Source organism: Coffea eugenioides, chromosome 6 (genome assembly GCF_003713205.1).
Source record: "Coffea eugenioides isolate CCC68of chromosome 6, Ceug_1.0, whole genome shotgun sequence".
In the NCBI taxonomy this organism is placed as follows: domain Eukaryota; kingdom Viridiplantae; phylum Streptophyta; class Magnoliopsida; order Gentianales; family Rubiaceae; genus Coffea; species Coffea eugenioides.
Window position 1 is genome coordinate 9,560,916 of NC_040040.1, and position 25,582 is coordinate 9,586,497.

Here is a 25,582-nt window from a genome sequence, read left to right on the forward strand (position 1 = left end):
AATATGAGAGATAATTACAGAAACAAGGCAAAAACAATCAATTATGGGGACAAGATATTGGAATGATTTTGAGTAGTTGTCTTTGTGCTAGAATACCCACTGCCTTTTTTTTCCTTGTAACTATTTGACTTTTTGTAATATTAGTTCACTAGAAATGAAACTTTTACTGTAAAAGGTAGTTTTGGATGAAGGATGTTGTAGACCTGAATGCAAGATGGAAGAAATTGGGCATTTTGAGCCAACAGAGGTGCAGCAACAAGACTTCATGCTCGGGTCAATATGTTTCTTTTTTAAATGAAAAAGTGCCAAATAGCCAAAATTTAGTCGTATTGTTACTTTGTTCATAAAGAGCCAAATGCTCAGGTTAAGATTGTTACCTTTGTTCATATTTGATCATATTGAATGCAGTTTCTTCAATGTATTGAGTACCTTTTTTTTCCTGTTCTAGCCTCTCTATTTGCTATTACTTTACTTTGCTATGCTTTTTCTTTATTTTCATGAGTTATCTATGCATGCATAGTCCACATGGTTTCACCTTTTTGCCCCATTTTCCTTTCTTGATCCGTTTTCTCTTTCTTTTTGTTGTTAGATGGATATAAAGGCGTTGAGTATATTTGAGGTCCACAGTTCTTTGCTTCGACAGACTATCATCCAAGTCATTGAGGCCTCACATCTCAAAACTACTGATGCAGAATGTGCCACGAATTATTGAGGCCTGGCATCCCTTTTGTGTTGTCGTATTTTACTCTATAGTCCTTTTGCTTACTTAAAGTATATAGTAATGATTTCAGTAATATATTCAGTGTTAATGCCTCGGGGGTTCGAAATTAAAAAATTGTACTATTTTTTAGCCAATTGTACAGGTTGTATAGTGAATTTGAGTATCTGGTTTACCTTTTTTCCATTTGTGTGCGCTGTGAATTCTTTTTTTTTTTTTCCATTGTTTTGGGGGAAAGACTGACAATGTTACCTTTGTTCATGTTTGGTTGTATTGGATGCAGTTTCTTCAATATATTGAGTATTTTTTTTTTTGTTCTAGCCTCTCTATTTGCTATTACTTTACTTTTTCTGTGCTTTTTCCCTTTTTTTTCTGGCATTCTACATGCATATATAATCCACATGGTTTCATTGTACTTATGGTCCTTGTACTTATTAAGTTTTGATGTTTAGCAATAAAGTTAATGCTAACTTTGGTTACTTTGGTTACAAAAAAACACGTGACTGATATAACTTTTTAAGCTATCTTGAATTTTCATTATATCCTATCTAGAACTGTTCCATTGCACATTTAGCTCAAGTTTTGGCTATACTTTGCTTGCTATTTGGCTACTGAGGATATCGGCCTGAATAGCATTTTGGATGGTGCATTTTTTTTTATCCAGTGTGATGGTTGGAATCATAAGCATTTCAATGAACCATCAAGGTAGAAAAATTGGCTCTTCAAGCCTTTCTTTCTTGCTTTTCTGCCTCTGTTGCCTTCTGATAATCATATATATATATATAATAAAGTAGTATTCTCATTCTTATCCCTTCATGTTTTCTCTTTCCTACGTGACTTAACGAGACGGCAAGTAGTTTCCTACGTGGCTTACTCTTTTTTTGTTTGGATATATATCAATTCTTATTTCCTATAAGAATTCTTAATATTATATGATTTTTATTTTCTACCCAAAGTTATGTACTTTAAGCAACTTAAATCAAGATAAACCTACTTTTAATGTTCTTATCAATACCTCTTTATATCCTTATCAATTCTTATTTCTTATGCCTACACTACATATAGCCTCTAATATATTGATTTCAAATATCAAATTCATGGTTAGGTATTTCCAGTGCAAGCGGTTGGCACATTAAAGCATCGATTTTGGGTTTTCACTCATCTTGATTATCAGATACATTTTCTTTCAATACATATATATTTTTTTTTAAAAGGCATGTTGATCTTCAATTGTAAGAGTTTAGTAACATATCTTGATTTTTTTTTGTTTTATTTTCTATTTGTTTTGTATGAAAACATAGGATTTAAACAAGTACTTTGATCGTTATTTTTGTAGGATTTAAACATATCTTGAGGTATGTTATAGGTGTTAACCTTTTTATCATTTTAATTACTACAACATCTACATAAACATAACTTTTAGAGTATGTGTATTTATATAAGTATATGTTAAAAGTCTTGGCGAGTGATGCAACCGGTAGTGTTTGGTTTGTTATATTTGATCAAAAGGCTGAAAGAATAATAGAACACAAACTTTCTTTTGTTCTTGAAGAATTTAAGAAGGTAAACTTATATCTAATTTTTTAAAATATTTTTAATAATAGTAGACAATTCGACACTTATCTCAGCTGTTGAATATTCTAACAAAAAAAAATCTATTATGCATTTCATTTTCAGGAAGGATTTAGCAATGAAATCGTATCATCAATTATAAATAAGATCACGTGGAAACCTTTTGTGTTCCAATTCAAGTTGAACAATTATAATCTGTAACATGGTAGTAATAGATTTATAGTGACTAGATGGTTCTACTGTGATTTCAGGAGAGAAACACATTTCATGCTTTCATAGGTAATGCGCAATAAATTTCTCTTATATTTCACATATTATATTTCACATAATATTTTTGCCTTTAATTTTGATAAATCATTATCAGATTGGTAGAACCGACAATCAATACCAACCTGAAGCATCTTCTTTCCAGATCCTAATTAGTATAACAGATGATTATAATTAACAACATTCCAATACATTTCATATGAATCATTCATCAAAGGGTTCAACAAAAACCACAAAGGAAGATAATCTTCATAAAAAGATTTGCATGAGAAGGTAGATTTAATATACTATTTTACTTTCTTAAATTATAATCTTTACGTATTATTATACACAATCTTGAATGCGATAAATCATTTATTTTTTCATACTTAGTTATCCTGCTTTGCTATCATGCAGTGATAATGAAAAATCAATAAATGCTGATTTGCACGGACAAATCGAGAAGAATGTTCAAACAGAAGAAAAACAAAAACAAGTTTCTGAAGAGTAGAATATTATTTGATACTATTTACTGCACTTTTATTTATTTTTAAGTTTTTGAATGTTATGGTATTGTTGAATGTTATTTTTTTCTATTTTTGAATTATTATTCACTGAATTAGATATTCAAATTTATATTATAAGAATACGTTATATTACAATGCGCACATAGTAATATACTTAACACAAGTTATAATAGATTATACATTAAATTTGTATTTTATATCGACATTTTTATAAAATTGACTAAATAGTTTATTATTTTCCTACGATTCCCGTTCAACGAACGGGTACAAAACTAGTTATAATCATATAGACAAGATCAACTTGTGGGGTGCTCTTTCTTTCCTTGCTCTGTATTATATACTACATTGGCTCCATTTTTGCACCAGAAATGATTTTCCGAAATATGAAAGTTGGCAGTTGCCATTGACTAGAGGCTTTGTAAGAAACAGCCAAAAAGTATTAACAAAACTTCAGACTTGTGGAATACCTATACTAAAAAATATACTTTTCTACATAAATTGTTATTTTTATTACTTCAAAAGTGGGCAGGCCATTTTACATTTCTATCACGCAAAGCGCGTTCATGCCTCCTAGTATGTGAAATGTATGAACAATGAACTAATGTCATATGTTAGTTATCCACATAGAAACTATATGACAAAAAAATTAATGTCAGGTGTCAGTTAACAACATAAGAGTAATGTTATATTGATTTTTTCTGTAATTAATTAACAACTCAATTATTGCCTTTAAAAAAACTCTATTATTACCTATCAATAGCCCTAGGGCTTATACATAAAGTTGATCTACTCATTGGTATATTATAAATTTTAGTTTTTTGACTAGTAAAAATATCTAAAATTTAGGTGTAAAAATGCATAAAATTATTAAAAATTAAAATCTTTATTCATATGAAATAATTAATAGATAACAAGTGCATAGCGCCTATTTATATATATATATATATAGAGAGAGAGAGAGAGAGAGAGAGAGGGAGACAGACGGACAAACAAGCAAACACACACGGGGGAGAGAGCGAGGGGGCCCTTTATTCATTAATTGATGCCTATTCTATAGATGGATAATAATGTATAAGAGTTGATTAGTGCTTGAGTTTTTTTTTTTTTTTTTTTTTTTCAATCGTCACTTTTTATCTATATCTTATTCTATCCTAATCTAATTAAGAGGGAGATTCAATTGGACCTATGAGGGCCGATGGGGACAGAACCACCATCGAACCAGATGAGTGCACTATGCACCCATCTAGATTTTTTTTTTTGAAGAACCACATAGTGTGGCAAATTTACTTCAATCTGGTGTAGTGCTTGAGTTTGGTTAATCTTCTATCTGGTAGCCATTTTACTTCATTTCTAGCAAGGAGTTGGGGTTATCTACAATCATAGGTGTGATTGCATAGAACAATTCATGGTGAGGGATGACAAATTTGAATTTGGATAATTGAAATTAGATATGAGGTACAATTTTCAAAAAGTGATAAATTTGTTGTGTTTTTTATTTTATTTTGTTGCTTTACTATTTACATTCGTTGGGTTAGTATCTATATTTGGGCTTGTTTGGCAAGCAAGTTTTTGGTCAAGTTTATCAGTTACAAGTCTTTTAACAACTTTAACTATAGTAACATCAAAAAAGTTTCTCAAAATTTTTAAACTATACACTTCAAAATATCTAAAAATTTACACACTTCAAAATTTTTTCCCATAACTTCTACAGTAAGTTTTAGACAAACATAAAAAAAACTCATTTGACAGATGGAGCCTTTATTCTATCAATGTATCCATTGTACTGTACAGTCAAAAGTGTCAATTGTAGAAGCCATAAATCTCCAGCGAATAACCCACAATATAGCATGTACATTAATCAAGTAGTACCAATTATTGTATTGGTTTATTTGATAAAATTGTCTCCAATTTTCTTATGTACAAATATCAATTTTCGAATAAAGATATTGTCACCAAAAAAGAGTTTATCATGTTTTAATCACTTTATTAGCGTAATTGTTATAATTTTTTGGTACCCCATTTTTCATCCCCGTTAAAAAAAAAAAAAGAATTCAGATTCATTTTTTCTCCCCCCTAAAAAAATATAGATAAGGTTTAACGGGCCAACAATTTTTGACGGCTTTTATATAGCCTTAGGCCGAAGCCCATTTACTGAAAAGGATTATCCAGCCCAACCTGCAAATAATCCACAAAATATCTTCTCCTCCTGAGATTCGGTTCCAGAGCGCCGACTCTAGGCGTCAAACGCCATTCTATATTTACTCCTGCAATCCAATACGGCCTTCCTTATATTCATTCCGACGGGACTTTATACGACCCTCTTGCCTTCATCATCTCGATCATAGCTCCGGGGTTCCAAATATTTCATCGAACCAGGTGAATCTCAAATTCCCTTCCGTACGTCCCTAGTCATGCTCCGACCTATTTTAATCTGAGTAGTTAGGTTTAAGTTTCACCTATATTGCACCAAAGCCCTCATCTGATTTATGTTAAATCAGTATCTCAGGAGTTGAGCTCAATTAAAGCTTAGATCTTTCTCCGGAATTTGTTGGTAGACTCCGGTGTATACCTGTAGTTATTGTTATTATTTTATTAATTTATTATTATTATTATTATTATTATTATTTTGCAAATAAGCTCTTTAAGATGTTTGCTTTTTTCTGAGTTATCTAAGAAGAACGGAAAAACGAAAAGTTTTCTAGTTTTTTTTTAGCACTTTACTGTTATTTGGATCCTCAGTTCTTAAGTACGAGTTTTTGTGGTGTTTAATTTAGTACTTTCTGTTATTGTTCTTTTACAGGCTTTAGGGGAGGGTGGAATTGAGGTTAGGGTTATAGATGGCGGCGTTAAAGGACCTTCTTCCGCCTGTAAAGTCGAGTGGGTCAACTCACTATGATCACTCGAATGATCCGTGGTTCAAGCAGAGGTATAGTGCAGCAGAGTCTGAGAAATCTGCAATAATTAAGGCAAATCCAGTTCCTCCTTATTTAAAAAGAACAGGCTTTAAACCATCCAAACTTGAGGATTTTGGTGATGGGGGGGCGTTCCCGGAAATTCATATCGCTCAATACCCTCTGGATATGGGGAGGAAAAGGGACTGGAAGCCAGGGTCGAAAACCTTGCCCATTACAGTTGATGAGCATGGGAATGTGAGGTATGATGCAATTGTGAGGCAGAATGAGAATGCTAAAAAGATTGTGTATTCACAACATACCGACCTTGTCCCCATGGTTGTCAAAGATGGTCAGGACGAGGAGGAGATGGACTTGGATGAGAAGCAGAAGGAGATTGATGAGACCACTCAGAGCACTAAGACTGCTCTTGAGAAGATTGTGAATGTGAGGTTGAGTGCGGCTCAGCCTAAAAATGTTCCTACACAATCTTCAGATTCTAAGTTTATCAAGTACAAGCCTTCACAGCAGTCAGCTGCCTTTAATTCTGGTGCAAAGGAGAGGATTATTAGGATGGTGGAGATGCCTGTGGACCCTTTGGAGCCACCCAAGTTTAAACATAAGCGGGTTCCAAAAGCATCTGGTTCTCCACCCGTTCCAGTAATGCACTCTCCACCTCGGCCTGTGACTGTGAAGGACCAGCAAGATTGGAAGATCCCACCTTGTATTTCAAACTGGAAGAACCCAAAAGGGTATACAATTCCTCTTGATAAGCGTCTGGCAGCTGATGGTAGGGGCCTTCAGGATGTTCAAATTAATGACAACTTTGCGAAGTTATCAGAGGCACTGTATGTTGCAGAACAGAAGGCCAGAGAGGCTGTAGCCATGAGGTCAAAGGTCCAAAAGGAAATGATGATGAAAGAGAAAGAAAAGAAAGAGATGGAATTGCGTGAGTTGGCTCGAAAGGCTAGATCTGAGAGAACTGGTACTGCAGCTCCTGCTGCTGCCAATATGCCTTCAGAGAGAGGTACTGATGATATGGTTACAGATTATGACCGTGTCAGGGATGCCCCAAGGGAGAAGGAGACAAAAGAGGAAAGAGAGGAGCGGTTGCAGAGGGAGAAAATTCGTGAAGAGCGTCGTAGAGAGAGGGAGAGGGAGCGTAGGTTGGAGTCGAAAGATGCTGCAATGGGGAAGAAGAGCAAGATTACAAGGGACAGAGACCGCGATATCAGTGAGAAAGTTGCTCTTGGAATGGCTACAACTGGGAGAGGGGGTGAAGTCATGTACGACCAGAGGTTGTTTAACCAGGAGAAAGGAATGGACTCTGGGTTTGCCACTGATGATTCATATAACATCTATGACAAGGGGCTTTTTACTGCCCAGCCTACTCTGTCTACTCTCTACAGGCCCAAAAAGGATGTTGACTCTGATACTTATGGAGGTGCGGATGAGCAGCTGGAGAAGATCATGAAGACTGAGCGCTTTAAACCTGACAAGACATTTGCAGGTACCTCAGAGAGGACTGGTCCTAGAGACAGGCCTGTTGAGTTTGAGAAAGAGGCTGAAGAAGCTGATCCGTTTGGTTTGGATCAATTCTTGACTGAAGTCAAGAAAGGTAAAAAAGCAATGGATAAAGTTGGCAGCAGTGGTACAATGAAAGCTAGTGCAGGATCAATGCGAGATGGCTTTGAAGGATCTGGTAGAACTCGTATTGCCTTTGATAAAGGGCGTTGAGTTGTTTCTACTGGAGATTCCTGGAGTTGTTGAATTGATCGGTGTTTCTTTATGTAAATTGACTTGTTCTTCGAGGGGGAGTTTTGAGGAGTTGTTGCTGTTCAGCAAGGTGTTTGGCAACTCATTGATGGCAAAGTCCATCGTACCATTTGAGAATTTTTTAATTTAGTTTTTTGTTTGCCTTTGATGCTGTATGATATTACTCCTCTAGCATGGCTAATGTTTTTATTTACCGTGGCGTCTTCTTGTTTCAATTTCAATCTCACGGAAATTAATGGGAAAGGGTGCAAGTGCTGCCCGTGCTTGACGTTTACTCGATGTTTGATTTGTGCCGAAAAGAACATACCTGATGTTTACTTGATTTTTGATCTTTGCTAAAAAAGAACATATTTTCTGGTTGTTTAAAGGAGGGAGGTGTGGCTGGGTTACACATCTGACTTTCATGAAGAATGATCTGCCAAATTCGTATACCTGATGCGTGCATTCTAAACATTTCCAACTATTGCTTGCTTCGGTAATACAATACTCTCCAGTAGCGTGCATTACAGTGAACTTTTCTCATGCTACGTGAGATGCTTGTAATTTTTGTAAGCTCCTCGTGTGTAATGGGGCAGCTACTTGGAGCACACTGCATGTAAGGGCAGCTCCAATGGGGGTGTAATGGGGAGCCATTACACCGCTCCATGACACGGCTCCCCATTGGAGCCGTGTCATGGAGATTACACGCATCACATGTATGATGCGTGTAATCCATTGAATGTGGGTCCTATGGCAACGGTAAAATTCCAACACAAAGCACATTTAACATTTCCAACGGTTATATCCAACGGCACTATTTTTAGAATTCTATATAAACACACAACACTTTTTGCTAAAACATATCCCAATATTCTACTCTATTATTTCTTTTATTCTCTCACACACTTCTACTCTCTCACTCATTTAATTTATTTTTTGTGATTATGGATGAAAATTGGAGTAGTTTTACAAATATGTTAAATGCTCCAAATATAGAAAATTCATCATCCTCACAAAATCAAAACCCCCAAAATTTTCCAAATTACCCATTTTCTGGTATTCCTACAAATGTGCAAAATTATGCATTTCCCCCATATTTATCCACTTCCAATCATCCATCAAATTTTCAAAATCTGCCAAATTTTTCATATCCAATTCCCATGTATCCTCCACCTCCTTATTTTAATCCAAATATGGGAAATCATATATTATTCAAACTTAAAAATTAATAATATCATTTTTAGAAAATAAAAAAATTCAAAATGTACAAAATTTAACGAAAGTTAGTACTTTATTTTTTAAAAATAACAAAATTAGTTTTAAAAATTACTTTATTTATTTATGGAATATGAGTTATGCATTATTAAAATAAATATTTGATTAATTGTGGACCCATGCTATTACACCTTGTGGAGTGTAATCCATTGTGAGTGAAAGTGTAATAAAAGAGGAGAAAGTGGAATGCTGACGTGGCACGTGGATTACACTCCACAAAGTGTAATAGCATCGTGGATGCTCTAATCATCAACGTTCCGGCTCCAGCAGCTTACAGCCTATGAAAGTGAATTATTGAATGTTTGCAGAGCTTGCTTACTCTACATCGCTCTCTTCCTGTCACAGTAGCCTGTGGCAGGAAAAAGATGAAACAAATTTTGCTCGTGATGCTAAAGAATTAAGCCCTGCAAATGTGCTGAGAATTTCTCAAGAAACACGGACGTACTGGGCGTCCAGCAGTTGGACTTTGTGCGGTGCTTTCCCAAAACAGAGGCCGCGTGCTCTTTTTTTTTTGGCAGGAGTTATTATGCCTGCTGTCTGGCTTGTAATTCATAATTTGAGCTAAGAACCCGTTTCTAAGTTTTTTCCGGTCAAAGCAAGAAAGAAAAATGCGAGGGTCAAAGCCACGTATTGTATGTTCGCACTCCGAACTCACTTCGTTAACTCCAATGTTTACATGCCTGCACAACCCGTTCTCTTACAAAAACGAGAAAAGGTACAAGGAAACCCTTCCTTGCTCTTATTGTTGAACTGAGGAAAAAAAAAAAAAAAACTTTGTCAGAAGACCAGCTGTTTAACAATGCAAGGTTGCTCCCAAAGTAGACCCGAATTTTCTCGTATAAAAGCAGCCTTCTATGTACTGTTACTGCTGGAGCGCGGAGAATGAATAGGCTCTGAGGCAAAGTTCACGGCTGAATCATGTAGTATATGATTTTGGCCATCAGCACTGTCAAACAATAAACCCTCGCCTACCTAAAGCTCTACCCAAACAACTCAGAATCAATTTGCTGAATATTGCGGAAGATCTCCTTCAAGGTAACAATGTAATTGGGAGAGTTCACCTGCCAGTGTCACAGAATTACAAACTTATGTTCATAAAATAGCAGAAAAAAAAAAAAATCAAAACTCACAGAAAATTCTCAAAGATACACGAGACAAGATAGCAGTAATAAAAAAAAAAAAAACTAAATCATCTCTCTCAGCATATTTGTCTGGCATTAGTAAAGTGCAGTTTAGAAATTATCCTAAAGTCATTTCAACAGTGAGAATACTTCCATTGCAAATCACTAGAATCAAGACATCATCAAAAAGAGAAAAAAGAACGTGTATTAAATTTCTTTTAATCAGGATAAATGACATAAAAGACTTTCTTTACATATGGAAAACAACTAGATATACATAAATTACAAAGAAAAATCTGTATTGGCACCACTAGAAATGGTGTGTGGATGACAAATAAGTGACTAGATCATATAAAAAGGAGCTAAAACTCTAAAGGGAAAACACCCCCACCCGCCCCCCCCCCCCCCCCCCCAAAAAAAAATAAAGTAAAAAAAAAAAAACTTCAACAATGAAAGCTAGATGGTTGAAAATTCATGTCACAAGTTACTTGTAACCACAAATTTCTCAAGTTAAGCTGCATATACTGCAGAGATACCAAGATAATTTGAGGATCATGAACTGATTATTGATCAGCAAAATTCACAGATGACTAACAATGAACATAATGATATTCTTAAGAAGGCAGATGCAATGAACAGAAATTACTCCAATATATAATGAAGATCACACAAATTAACACCAGAATAAACATGGGTGGACAAAAACAAATTCCCTGTTACTTTTCACTAGATAGTGCCTGCCTCAACATCAAATTTTTTTAGCTGACTACAACAGATACTCAAAAGAATTGTGAAGAAACCTACAAAAATCCTAGGCAGCTACCACATTCTCAAGAACCTTAACATTAAAAAAAAATATAAAAAAATTCCTACTGATTCATGGTCAAATGGAAAGGGTAGGCATATCTGGCTTAATATGTGGAAAGAAAATGTCAGATTAATCACTCAAAAAATGGCTACTTAAACAGAATTATGCATCTGACAGTGTAGATGTCACTAACTAATTTACAGACAGGGCATATACTTACACATGGATTGCGCTCAAGGTAGATGGTGGTCAGCGTGTCTCTGGAACCTGCAACTGCCTCCGCTATACCATCTAATGAAGTTATGTTGTTGTCATTAAGCCATAAATCTTCTAATCTGCAATTAAAGAACCAAATTGAAGATTATAACAGCCGAAATGAGATATGAGATGAGTTGCTAACATGGTTGCAGACATTCATACCGTGTCAGTTTCTCGATGTCACTAATTTCTGTAAGCTTATTTGATGAGACATCCAAGACCCGAAGATTTGCTAATGTTGATAGGCCTTCCATTTTTGAAATACCATTGTGGCTCAAGTACAATTCCTCCAAAGCAACACATTCCTTCAAATCAAGGAAAAGAAAACAGTTAGCAATTGGTTTTATTGCTCGTGAATCAGTTTATTTCCATATAAACTAAAAAAAATTGACCTTCAAACTTCAGAATGAACAAATACAAGTACCTCAAATCCTGTCATTGAAGTTAAACGGTTGCTTTGCAGGCTAATCTTCTTAATGCATTTTAACCCGCATAAGTTAACAGTTTTAATGCGATTACGACCAAGCCATAACTCTTGCAAGTTGATTAGGTTTTGCAGATTCTCCATCACCTGAAAACCAAAGAAGGCACTTTATATACATAGACAAACCAAAACAAACCACTTGGTGTAAGATAACATTTCTGTGTAGCCAAAGAATTCAAATAGTTAAACATGTTCGTGATTGATTTTTTAGATTATTTGAGTTTTTAACCGAAAATTATCTCAAACAATTAGTTGCATAATTTTCTGTCCTCTCTTTACAAAAGCTGTTATGTTGCTTTTAGTGTTCCATCAAGAAAGGAATATCTAACCCTCAAGTTGTTGGATCCAAGTTCAAGAATTTGCAGCACGTGAAAATGGTCAATCTCTTCCATCTTCGTAACTTCATTTTTGGACACATAGAGTTCTCTAAGTGTGGTGGAAACCTTGGATAACCCCTGAAGTGTTGGAATCTCGTTGAAAGAAACATCAAATACTAAAAGCTTCTTGAAAATGCTGACATCAGGAACTTTCTTCAATTGGTTGTCTCTTAGAACAAGCTCCTATAAAACAAATTAAATGCCTTAGTTAGACATATCTTTAACAAACCAAACCAACCCCCAGAGAGAGAGAGAGAGAGACAGACACGAAATCTAGAGCAGGATAGGCATGTAGTACATGGTCTCTGAGAAACACACTTAAAGATATAGTAGATAGCATTTCAAGCTTTAAAATCAGTCACGTTCATTTTGGCCATAAAATGGAAGGGAGAGAGCTATCCAATCCCATATATTACCTTAAGATTGTGAAGGAATTATTCAAATCAAACATATTAAACTTGGATTCTGATAAAGAATAATAAGCAAGCAGATGCATATATGTGACTTTATGTACAGCAATGGACAGATCTTGAATTGTTTCAAATTAGTTATGAGAGTGCTTACTGCATCACCAAAGCAATTTTAGTAGAAGTGAGATAAAAATGACTTAATAATGATACATCCTCCTTTGCGTGCTATGATCATCGTAAAAATGATAAAAGCAAATAGAATTTCCATGATGGAGAATACATAAGACAAAACCCAAGACTAAAGCATCCAAGTGCTGAAATTATATGCTAAACCCTTCCCTGGATTTATTCAGCTGCCCAAAAGTTCTAGCAAGATGACACCATAAACACGAAAGCTTTAATATGAACAACAACAGAAACAACCACCAAGGAAGATAAAAGTAAACCCTCGTATTGGAGTTAAGAATGAAAAGGAAATTCAAACCACAGCCCACAAAATAGTTAATATCGTGTAATGGAATACATAACGAATGAGAACGAAACTAAATGCCAAGTAATATACATTCAATCTAAATATTTTAATTAAAGACGTTCTAACTTAATCAGCCATAGCAAAGCTATATTTGCTAAGCATAAATTCTTGTATATTCTTGATGGCAAAACCAGTTTCACAACATTTTTCTACCTAAACTTTAACCATCAAAATAAGTTTTTGGAGCGTCCCACTGGGATCCTAAAACTCATTCAAAGTATCCCTTTGCATTTCAACTTCACCTTTTCTTATGAACGGGAAATTAAAATAAACAGGTGAAGATTAATAGAGAACCAAAAACCCGCGAATCGTTAGGCTAATTCAGCCCAACCATCCATTTAATTCAGACAAAAAAGATTAATAGCTCGGCTAAATTAATCAGGGTGATGAAAAAGAACAATACTTCGAGGTCAGCAATGAGGTGCGAGGTGGCAAGGGGCTCGACGCCGGGGTCGTCAAAAAGGTTCTGGCGAAGAGAGAGCTTCTTGAGATTGGAGAGTTGGGCAATACGGGGGTCCAGCTTGGACAAACGGTTGGCGGTTAAGTCTAACTCGGTGAGACTCGGAGGGAGGTCGACTGAGTCGAGATCACGGAGCTGGTAGCTGGTGAGATCGAGTACTGTCGGGTTCTCACCCCCGTCGGCCATCGGAGAGTCCATTGGATTAAGATTCAAAGATTAAATACGACGCCGGAGAAAGCAAGGGGGATGGCGCCGAGAATAATAGAACATCAATGAAAAAATGTATAGAAGTTTCTGCCTTTCAGGAGGGATGGCTTTAGCAGGATTTAGGAGCTGGCCAGGTCGCCAACAGGAAAAATAATCTGTTCTTTACGGATAAAAGAGCTCATGCTGGTTAGCGGAAGAAATCGCGCTGATTTTCGAGCACGACTTCTGGTTTCTGCATAACTTTGAATTCAATTTATACTTTTATTTTGGTGGAGAGCGGAGAAAGAGATAATTTACAACTTGATGCCCAATTTGCCTTGATTTTTGTAAAAGTTTTCCACCCAGTTCAGAATTTTATTGGACTTGTTTTCCTACTGGCACCATCAAATTATTTCTTTCTTTTTTTTCTACTTTGGTATTTGTGAGGATACATTTTTTTTTTTCGATAAATTTTCAAGAAATTCTGGATTAAAATTTAAGACAACGGATTTGATCCTTTATCCTACACTCAATAAATGCTTTAAGAGTCTCTGATGGGTTCTGAGGATACATGCATTGCCCCGTTTTATTCAATTGTGGCTGCCAAACTAGCATCGAATGTGTTAATCATGCTACTAAGTTGTGAAGTGAACTACATTTTTATGAAACATCACCATGCCAAAGAACCAAAAACTTGTTTGAAAACCGAAGAGTACACTTAATAATATATAGAGCGAATTGCGCGAAATGTCACTAAACTATTTCAAAGTGCCGGTTCTGGTCACTAAACTTTTTTATTAGCGCGAAATGTCACTGAACTAGTAAATCTATACCGTTTTGGTCACTCCGTGTATTTGTGCCGTTAGGAGAGACGGAAATCAACTTTTTGAGGGGCAAATTTGTCTGCACAGCCTTTTCCTTGAAGCTTTTACATAATCATGAGAGACGGAAAAACGGAAGACAGCAATGCATCAAAATTTCTCAAACGTGAGGAAGCGAATTGACCAACTTAACCGATTTTTTCCACGAGGAAAGAAAAAAAATTGCAAATAAAGCATCTTTCAATAAGAACTTTTAGCTAGGCATTTCGTCGAACACCAAATGAGCATAAGAAATTTCACCGATTCTTTTGTTCAATTTGAAGTTAATCAGCCCAAGAATTGGTAAGAAACATAAAGACATTCAATCCCAAACAACACAGAAAGCATGTATACACAAAATTGCGTACAATCAACATACAAATCACAATAAGCTAATCTCGGTTTTGAGATTCTTATAGGTCTAAGCTTGAGGAGAAAACAGAATTTGTTCGGTTGAAGGGGAAAGAGGACTTACCACATCTGTTCGATTGAAGATTTGCAGACGACGGTGATGGAGGATTCTGGGGAGGTGATGGCGGCTTCCTTCGAGCGGCGGCGGCTTCAGTGGCGGTGAGCGCAAAAACGAACAGCAGCGGCAAAAGAGATGCGCCGATGCTCTTTCCCCTCTTTCTCTCGTCCTTCGTCCAGACCTCTTTTCTTCCTCCTCTGTTTTCCAATTCCTCCGCAGCTCCTCCTCTGCTTTTCTTGTTTTTACTTCGTTCGTTTTTCCCATTTCTTCTTAGCTGAAAAAACTCTGGCCCTCTTTCAAGTTTTCTATCCGAAGCTTTTTCCTTCCTTACTCTGTATCCGGCCACAATTTAGATTTGCAACTCTTGCGTTGCCTCACCTGAGCTGACGCTAATTTGGCACTAATTTGGGGAGTGGGAGCGTGGGAGGAAATTTTATTTGAAAATGGTGGCATGCATCAATTTGACCTCGCCGAAGTCCACTTTATTGCCAAATCATTCATCTTCAGGAGAATCAAACACTACTGCTTTCCTTGGTGGGTCACCTTTAAATGGCTTATCTTTTCAATGAAAACCCAAAGTAATCAAGAATGTCAATTTGGTAGTTGCTTCCGGAAAAGCCATCAGCAGCACGAGTGGTAGCAGTGGCGGAAGGTTCTACTTCAATATCACTGGGTTTCCTTTCCCTCTTGGTCCTTTCCTGAATAGGCGGACAATCAGAACTGAGGTTAGTAATTTGCGCCCTCGTTTTTTCAGTCCTGGCTCTTGACCTTTCTGCATCAGAGCAATAACCCTGTCTAGTTGAATTTCTGCTTTGCTGCCGTTTTTGGGTTAGTTTCGTGAGTCCTGTGCATATACTGTCCATCGATCATCCAATGAAAGGTTAGTTTCGTGCTCTTGACCGATAAAGGGTAAGTAATGATAAATAATGTAAGGAAAGGTAAGTAATGATAAAGGGTGTTCTTTGTTACAAATGGTGAAAGAGGGAGGAGGAGGAAGAAGAAAGAAAAAGGGAAAGGAAGGAGAGTGGAGGTGGAGGTGATGGCGGTGGGTGGCAATGTAGGTGATGGATGGTTGTGGGTGAAGAAGAATGAGGGCATAAATTTTTTAACTATTGTGTAGACGAAATTACCCCTTAAAAAGTGATTTTCCGTCTCTCCTAACGGCACAAATACACGGAGTGACCAAAACGGTATAGATTTACTAGTTCAGTGACATTTCGCGCTAATAAAAAAGTTTAGTGACCAGAACCGGCACTTTGAAATAGTTTAGTGACATTTCGCGCAATTCGCTCTAATATATATATATATATATATTTTTGTCAATCATCACTTTTTTTATAGTATCCTAAACTATTCTAATTTAAGGAGGAGATCCAACCGGATCTAGAGGGTCGATAGAGATTAAACCACCATCAAACCAGACGGGTGTACTACACACCCATCTAAATTTTTTAAGAGGCCACTTAATTTGACAATTAGTGGAAGACAAGGTCACCCAGTCTTAAATGGCTTAGTGGTGGCCACCAATCCAAAGGTCGGTGATTTAATAACATGTTGGTTGGTGTTATAATTAGTCATTGGCAGATACAAAAATAGTACACCACAGTACCACAGGATGTTATGTTGGTAGTAGTTGGTACATTCGTATAGTAGCAATCAAGCATTTGAAACTAATGGAGATCAGAGTTACATGCTTGTACAATTGCTTTGAAAACCTCACTTATGTACAAATAAGTGAACTCCACACCGAAATATAACTGTGAAATGAATGGGTGGTTGGTGAGCTTAGCACAGCTCGGATAGTATAAATTCGAATTTAGCTTGTTCATTTAATTAAATGAATTGAGTTTAAACATTAAATTAGACTTCTAAACGAGTCGAGTTAGAATAGTTCATTTAAGTTCGTCTAAGTTTGTTTTGTACATTTATTTGAGCTCATGTAACTAATTTTTCTTAATAATTATGCAAATTTACCTTGTCTTGATTGTTTAGAATTTTGTTTTATTTAAATATTTTTGAGAATCTTCTTATATTCTTTGAAATATTTCTCATTTAATAGGCAAATTAAATTGGTTGTATTTTTTGAATTGTAAAATTGTATAAGATATTTAAACACATTTAATTTTTTTTTAGTTCAAGGTTGGCTCATTTATGTCATATAAGTCGAGTTCGAGTTTGGAATTGAATTGAGGATAATTTTAATGAGCTGATTAGCTAAAGTTGAACACAAATTTTGACTCATTATATAAATGAGTTGAACCCAACACAATAACTTAATGAGTCGAGTTTGAATGCCATAATATCGACTTAACTCGTCTCGTTTAGAGCTCTACTTCCAAATCATCAAATTCTAACCAATAAATAAAGTCCAATAAACAAAATTCTGATTATTCCTTTTCATTTTCTCCCATCGAAATATGAAAATTTAAAAATGCCAAAATAGGCCACTATTTGCTAGTACAGGTGAAAAAATAAAAAAACCAAAATTCCTCGGTAAGCTGTAAAAACCGAAACAACAGTGCCTTTTCTTGATCAATCTGCGGCATGAACCACCACCACCACCGCTACCACTACCACTACCACGGCGGGACTGCGGCCACATGACATTCATCCCTTACGTCCCCCGCACGTTGGTCGGCACTCTAATCCCCAAGTACCTGGTAATAATTAGCCGTACAATTTCTGCTCAAGCCGCAGTTAGCAATGCTAACTTCAACCCCATCCCACGACCGCCAAACCAGCCCACTGAAGATTATGCAAAAACCATAGCAACCCAAATCTCAAAGTGCACTAATTTGAAACAGCTTAACCAAATCCACGCTCACATCACGCGCACCCACTTTTTAGCATTGTACCCAGTTTCATTTCATTATAACAATCTAATGAGATCGTATGCCAATCTAAATTCACCCGTAAAGGCTCACCATTTGTTTGTTGAAATGTCCCGAGCTGGTATTACAGTAGACACATTTACACTACCAATTGTACTAAAATCCGTGTCCCAATATTTTGATTCATCGATGTTAAGACAGGTTCACGGGATGGCAATTAAGTTGGGGCTAGAGAAAAATATGTATTGTGAGAGTGGGTTGATAAGTTTGTATTGTAAGGCGGGTGAGTTTCGAAACGCCCATAAATTGTTTGATGAAAATACCGACAGGAAGTTGGGTTCCTGGAATGCTTTGATTGCTGGCTTGTCACAAAGTGGGCGTGGGAAGGAAGCGATAAGGATGTTTATGCAATTGAAAGAATGTGGGTTTCAGCCTGATGATGTTACGATGGTTAGTGTAACTTCTGCTTGTGGAGGTTTAGGGGATGTGAATTTAGCACTTCAGTTGCATAAATGTGTGTTTCAAGCAAAAAGTTTGGAAAAGTTGGATTTGTTGATGATGAATTCACTTATTGATATGTATGGAAAGTGTGGTAGAATGGATTTGGCTAACAAGGTGTTTATGAAGATGGAAGAAAGAAATGTGTCATCCTGGACATCTATGATTGTCGGCTATGCAATGCATGGGCACGTCAGGGATGCACTAGAGTGCTTCCATGATATGAGAAATGCTGGAGTGAAGCCTAACCATGTAACATTTGTTGGAGTGTTGAGTGCATGTGTTCACGGTGGGAGGGTGCAGGAGGGAAAACATTATTTCAAGATGATGAAGAATGAGTATGGGATTGCTCCCATGTTGCAACATTATGGATGCATGGTGGATTTGCTAGGCCGGGGAGGTTTACTTGATGAAGCTAGGGTCATGGTGGAAGAGATGCAAATGAAACCTAATGTGGTCATTTGGGGTTGTTTGATGGGTGCCTCTGAGAAATATGGAGCTGTTGAGATGGGAGAGTGGGTAGCTAAGCACTTGCTTGAGTTGGAACCTTGGAATGATGGGGTATACGTGGTTTTATCCAATATCTATGCTAGTAATGATCTGTGGGAAGAGGTAGAAAGAATAAGAGGGATTATGAAGGAGAGAAAACTGGCTAAGATTCCAGCTTATAGCTTATCCACTAGCACTGGTTGAAATCCACTAGATTAGCATGCATTGGTTTTCTTTTAATTTATCCTTTTATCAGATGCAGTTTTAATTGGACTATTTGTGATTAACTGACTTTCACAAATCTGAACTCTTCTCGCCATGCTTCTGTTTACTTGCTATTTGTCCCGTGAGTTTTTTCTAGGAGATGTTAGATTTTGGATAAGGACAAAGGAGAGCAAGACAAAATAAAGTTGAAGCTCCTTGTATACGGGACATAAATATGAATTGCCAGCATTCATCCTCATACAGCTGGTTTCTTGATGCCATGAAGTTTCTGGGAGATCTTAGATGGACAGCATGCAGAAAGGTTATTTCTGGTCTTGCAGCTGGAAAACAATGCTAACATGTTCAGTTCTAGGTCTGACTTACTAGCATTTTGTTCCTCCTAGACCATGCGTGGGTAAACAGTGTTGGATCACATGATTTATTTTCTGCCTTTGCTTCTCTTCTATTCCAGTTGTTTCAAATGAGCATCATTAATACGCATGATTGATAACATTGGATGCAGATTGAAGCAGTTCAAGTTGTCAAGATGTTAACACTGTGAATGTACATTGATTGACTTAAAAATATTTCGTATTTATAATATCTTTGAACAGGGAATTTTCTCCACCTGGTAGAGAATGATATACCATGTTGTATAGGCATTGGAAATAAGTATAGCCCAGGTCAGGGATAAGTAAATTCCAAAAATGATTTCAAAGTAGATCATGGATGAAATTTGGAGTGATATGATATAGAGATCGTCTCTTATCATTTCAGGTTTTATTTCTGATTGTTTGGTTGTGAGCGAGTGCTTAATTTACCGAGTATTTATTATTTTGGTTTTGTCACAGTTACGCACTGACCACCCTGCAACATTCACAAGTCTGCTGACGTTTTTCTGTTTCTTGGTCTTGCTGTGGTTGCCCCTTTTTACATTAATCCTTGTCAAGGGAACTGTTAGAGCTTGTTTCAACTCTGATGTTGAAAGCATATCAACTCCAAGGATATGAGCCTGGAGATGTATAGCTCATTATTGATTGGTTATACTGGCAATTAGATGGGCTATTATTTACTTGGCACCCATGTTTTGGCATATCTAAGCATTTTATACTTGAGAACAAAGAATAGAGAAACTCATGTAAGAATGAAGACGAGTGATTTCTTAGGTGTACAAAAGTATGTTTGTGAAACACATGTTAACTATGGCTATGTCAAGTTAGTGTTCTTAATTAGTACCATCCATAAATGACTGGACAATGTAACTCATGTAAATATTACAAGATGTCAACTTGATATATGAACACAGTTGAAAGTCTGAATTCTGTTTATCATGAGATGTTTGTAAATTACAATTCAAGTTGTTGGAGGTCCATTAATTATGTCAGATTTAGTATCTTTACTTCTTTGCTCATGTTTTTCCTATCTGCCTCTATTCAGCATTTATTCCCATCACTTGGTTTGCGAGGTTTCTTCCCTTTAGGGCCAATGATGTTCAAATTTATTTGGGGCACATCTGGGGAGATTTCCACTTTTCTATTTTTCCAGCTTGTTTAACATTTTTCTGGGAAATGAGTCTATGCACCGTTATTTCCTTGGCGTCTTGCATTACTTCCTATTATGGTTAAGAAGCTAAAAGGCTTCTTTGTCTTGACCGAATTGTTAAAGCTTATTAACTAGAAAACTGCCCTTCTATGTCAATGAATATGACTGTAAGGTCCTAGTCTATTGCATTTTTTTTTTTCATGGCATGTATTTCTGCAGATGTAAAGTGAAATAGTGAAGACATGATCCAGCTGACCTTGGCTGGTTTTTTGTGAAGTTAAAATTCAACTTTGGCTTGTCTATATGCTGCACTTGAAGTATCACAGCAGCTATATTTTCTGGACATGGAATATGAATCTTGATGATCAGCTTAAAATAATGTTGGGTTCCATTTGCTATGGCATGAATCTTTTAGTTCAGAGCAAGAGGCAAATAAGCAGTTATAATCACTGCATTTGGCAAGTAGCAGGTCAAATAGATTGTCTTCTGGAGATAGCCATTTGATAATATTAGATTTTGATAATAATTGAATAGCTCAGTTGCCATTTCACTGATATCTGGAATTCCTCATGTATCATTTTGGTTCTGATTAATTTCACCCCTTCCAATGTTCTTAAATTCCTAGTATTCCTTAACAGAAAACAACTTAGATGAAAAGAGTTGTCTGATTCCAAGTTTGTATATTGTTTTTTAATTGCTTCAAGTTTTGACTCTTGTAATATGATTTAGTTGTTGCTATTCAACTGTCCTTTAGTAATTAAAGTACTTCATTTGTTGTTATTACCCAAAACCCCTTCCCAATTCTGGAATTTTTCTGTTTAGACTTGGTTGCAAAAGTGTATTTATTGATGTGCTGTGCTTTTGGATATGATGGGTTGATGTAAATGAAAATAAATCACAAAAAACTCCTGCAAATTTCTGTGAATGATGAGACTAGATGCTAAAAAACCTTTGAATATTGGATTTGCTGCAAGCAAGAGTAACGAGATTTATAGATGCTTTGGTTCCTCTGCCTCATTGATTTTGATCGTGTGTTACCTTTTACCTTCATTTTGTGGTCTCTTGGACCCCTAAACCTTTCTCATTTTGCATTTTGATGTGACTTTGATACCAGAAGTTCTGCTGTTAATGCATCCTTCACTGCAATTCTTGTTTCAAAAGTATTGGGTGCCTTAGAAACCAATCTACTTCAGAGAATTGTTTGACTGGTGAACAGGTCACAATCAGTGGGAGACACGTGAAAAGAGTTTTCTTGTAAAAGATCTACAAGGCACTGAAGAATGGTGAAGTCATGTTGGATGAAGTGCTTTATAGCACGGAAGAACCAAAGAGAACTTTGTCAAGACCAACATGAAGGACTAGAATCATGAAACCATATTTCAGAGTGCTGGTTGTGAAGCTCCGGATTTGATGGTTGTCAAGCATGGCAATTTCATGAGCACTAGGCATGAACTAGGAAGCCAGGTATGTTATGCAGAAATTTGCTTTAAAGTGAACAGTCCTTTGGTTGGTATTGGCGTACAGGCATGCTCTACTATTTCACTTGTCCAAGAAAAATAGAGAGGAACCTAGTGAAGTCATAATATTCAATGGGATGTTCCAAAAAAGTTCCTTGGTATCAAAACAGCACATTAACAGTTTGGTTGTTGGATCAAAATAATGCTCTTTACCTGCGTGGAACTTGACTAAAGTGCATAAAACGAGCGTAGCTGCATTCTTTGGGCTTATTAATGTACAGCGACTTTTCCCCCCAATTTGAAGGTTGGATATATAATACATCGTTTTCCATATAATGATGAAAATGCCCGTCTTGAGGAATTTGTAAACTGAGAAGATGATTAATGCAAGCCGACCCACTAGTCTGTCCCTTTTCTAGCGTTCTTTTTAAGCAGTTGTTTGGATCAATCATTGAAACTGGAGGCTAAATGCAACTAACCTCTCAAAATTCAATATAGACCTCTTATCCCTTGAGTTTGTTAAAGAATTAACTTGAAGGTAAACTCCACTGAGCTGGCTTAGTGGATTGGCCTACTAAGATGAGAAGGTCGGACAATAAATGAGGATGCAGCCGGATAATAGGGACTGTGCAATATGTGGCATTTGCTATATGTTAGCCTTTCTTAATATTCTGTTTGGAAAGTCTGTGAGAACTTCCTCCACTGCTTCTTGAATTGTCTATGTCGTTACCCCAATTAGTTTTTTCAAGTTGTTTTTTATCAGAGTTTGTCACAAGATTAACTGGTCTTTTAAATTTCTGTACTAGATCAGGTTACCGGTGACATGAATATTATTGTCTTGTATCATGTAATATTGCATTAATTATTCGAAATTTGTTCTTGCAATAGCAAAACAACCTGATAAAAATGGGATGATATATGAATAGGTGGGGAAAGCAAGAAGAATAGAGATCAAGGGCAACGAAAGATTTGACTCGGGTATGCTTTAAGCTGTTGTGATAAACTTGCTTTCTGCTTCAATCCAGCGGCTACATTGCAGTCAATTTATGGCTTACTGAGGTCCGCAAAGACAAGACAGCAAGCCTGTGCCACGCGGTGGTCTCGGAGAGAAGTAGATGCATTTGAATTATTAGCGTAAGAACAAGGTTTTTGTTTATAGAACAGTAAAATTAGTTGAGAGTCTTTTAAGAAACTTGTACCCCAATGTCAAGTTGCTGAATGATTAGAAGGTGCATTAACTGAAAGTTTACAGGCAAATTCAGGAGGACATAGACAAGGACATGAAAATCACGTCCTTAAGTGTTTGTCTTTCTTCGGACCACCAATAATTCAGGACTCAAATATCTAATCTATTAATATTTCGATCCCTCTGTCTAGGGAGTCAATGGGGAAACTTCTGTGTGGTGGGAAAAGAATGGCTCCTTGTGGGCATGCGTTAATAAAGCTTGCATTCATTGCAGAACGCATGTCTTGATATTTTTCCCTCGCCGAAGACTTGGGATGGATGCAATAATCAGTTTGAGAATTTCGCAATTGCTCCTCTCTTTTCACACCATTTCAAAATACCGAGTGTGACTTTTTTAATATGATGTATGTGAGATAAAAGGGTGATTGAAAAATACGTTGATGATGCAAGCAAATCAACTATCATTTTGCACTTCCGCAGTTAGACTGATTACAGCGCCCCGTTCTTATGTGCCTTGGAAAGCTCCTAATCTATGGTCCATTCTCCCTTGGACAGCTTATTCAGACTCCGTCCCGACCTATAAGACTTTCCTCTTTCTTCTATCCAACCCCCCCCCCCCCCCACAAAATAGTGGAGCGCAAGAAGAGTTCTCTTCTTTTCAATATTTTATTCAAGAAAGGTTCATAAACTAAAAGGAACTTCTTGTAAAAATATCAATCTTCCTAATCCGACCTAGAATGGGAGAACCCCATTCATGAGCCACATCCTAGGGTTTAGGATTAAATAATTAAAACACAGACGTTCCTCAACAAAACCAATAGCTAGCTGAACACCAAATCCTCCACCTGAATTATTTAAAAAGGAGTAAACATCATGGGGTAGCCCAAAACGACGTTGATGGCTTTTCCATTTCTTTTGTGTTAAATAATTGTTTGCAGTTTGCTTTAATTGGAGAAAGGGTCGTGTCAATGACAGACATAATCAATAAGATTAATAGTATGATAACAGTTATTAAGTCTACACTTTTCTAAATGACCGGAAAGCGAAATTAAGTAGACCCCATGATACAAGTCTTCGTTCCTTTTTTTTTTATTTTTTAACAATCTCGTTAAAACCAGAAGAACTATGCAACCAAGCTTCTGACGCTATAGCCGCACCGGTGTCAAAAAACAGCCAATTCGGAAATACAGGTGTCCCCGGAGGATGGGAAACTTTAATGTTTGGAAAATTTTCAGGTTGACCAAAATTATCGAAAATGATGCACTTTCATTTCACTCTTTCTGCAAACGCAAAATGTCGTCGTTTCCGTTAATTTTGCATTTCTTTGCTATACCGACTTATCCATTGGTAATTCTAAATGCTTAAACGGCAGGGCATTGACATGCGCGCAGCGTGCCGCCGGAAAAGATACATTTTTCTCAAATATTATTTTCTTTTTTGCAGTAAACGCGATTTTTTTTATTACCTTGTCATATTTCTGATCATCCTCTTTATCAGGTTTAAAATTTTTTTTTTTAAAAAAAGACAGGAAATTGTTATCACAAATAATCTTCCGATCCAAACACGCTCGTGTCGTACGTGTAAACCGGAATAAATATTAAATTGGGTCAATCATTAGAACATGAAGTGCAGTTCAAGGACAAGACATGCCCCGATTCAGTAAGATAACACCTGGCGCCTAACAAAACACTGCCGTATTTGTATCGAAGCTTATCCGATGATAAAAAGGTAAATGAAATGAAAAAGAACCGGGCGTTGTGATAAGCTTCAAATATCAGTTGTCTGACAGAAAATGACTCCGAGATCCAAACAAATTTATATAATTCGTTTGTTTAAGCTTTTCTTCAACCATTAAGTTTATGAGCAATCGACTGCCTCTACGGTCGAGCTCCATTTAAGAAGTTCTCGTGATTCTTGTGGACGGTTTTTCTACCTTCCTTCTATCATATATATCATGCGGATATATATGCACGAGAAGTAAAAGCATCTGAGTATGGATCTTACGAATTGTTCTTGCTTTAATGAAAAGGCATGCAAGTCATAAAAAGCTTGCCGGCCCTTTATGCCTCCTGAACTTCTCTTTGTTTAAATCATTTTTGTGGGAACAAACAAGTAGACGAAGAGGAAAGCACTACGTGAAGTTCTTTATCTTTTCTGTTCGCTTGAAAGAATATAGCATATGAGTTAATTCCTTTGTGTGAAAGTCCTAATGCTTTGGTAACAAGAAGGAGCAGTGACTTATTTCCTGAAGAAAAATTTCACACCTGATTTCGAAGTTAACTCCTTTTCTTTGTTTACTTGGTTAAAAGAATTAATAGAAATTTTCTTTTGGTTAAAAGAATTATTGTGTTTCTCTAAAGCTGATATGACCTTCTTCTCTTTCCTTTAAGACCATTTGCCTTTTGGCTGTTGACTTTCCGTAACAC

At 36.5% G+C, this 25,582-nt stretch overlaps 3 protein-coding genes across 3 annotated transcripts; 2 read left to right on the plus strand and 1 right to left on the minus strand.

Annotated features, from left to right (window-relative positions):
• The first annotated feature begins 5,294 nt into the window (after window positions 1-5,294).
• On the plus strand, window positions 5,295-8,009 carry LOC113774717 (SNW/SKI-interacting protein A-like). The gene is made up of 2 exons (XM_027319318.1): window positions 5,295-5,439; window positions 5,864-8,009. The coding sequence occupies exon 2, from the start codon at window positions 5,901-5,903 to the stop codon at window positions 7,689-7,691; it is 1,791 nt and encodes a 596-aa protein (XP_027175119.1). The 5' UTR covers window positions 5,295-5,439; window positions 5,864-5,900; the 3' UTR covers window positions 7,692-8,009.
• A 1,603-nt stretch (window positions 8,010-9,612) lies between these two features.
• Window positions 9,613-13,850, minus strand: LOC113775167 (protein phosphatase 1 regulatory inhibitor subunit PPP1R7 homolog). The gene is made up of 6 exons (XM_027319928.1): window positions 13,378-13,850; window positions 11,985-12,215; window positions 11,596-11,742; window positions 11,334-11,476; window positions 11,134-11,248; window positions 9,613-10,045 (listed from the first exon to the last, which is right to left on the minus strand). The coding sequence occupies exons 1-6, from the start codon at window positions 13,630-13,632 to the stop codon at window positions 9,965-9,967; spliced, it is 972 nt and encodes a 323-aa protein (XP_027175729.1). The 5' UTR covers window positions 13,633-13,850; the 3' UTR covers window positions 9,613-9,964.
• Window positions 13,851-17,477: 3,627 nt separating this feature from the next.
• LOC113773133 (pentatricopeptide repeat-containing protein At1g77170, mitochondrial) lies at window positions 17,478-21,039 on the plus strand. Its single transcript, XM_027317680.1, has one exon. It carries the CDS (start codon window positions 17,550-17,552, stop codon window positions 18,969-18,971), a length of 1,422 nt encoding a protein of 473 aa, XP_027173481.1. The 5' UTR covers window positions 17,478-17,549; the 3' UTR covers window positions 18,972-21,039.
• Window positions 21,040-25,582: the final 4,543 nt, after the last annotated feature.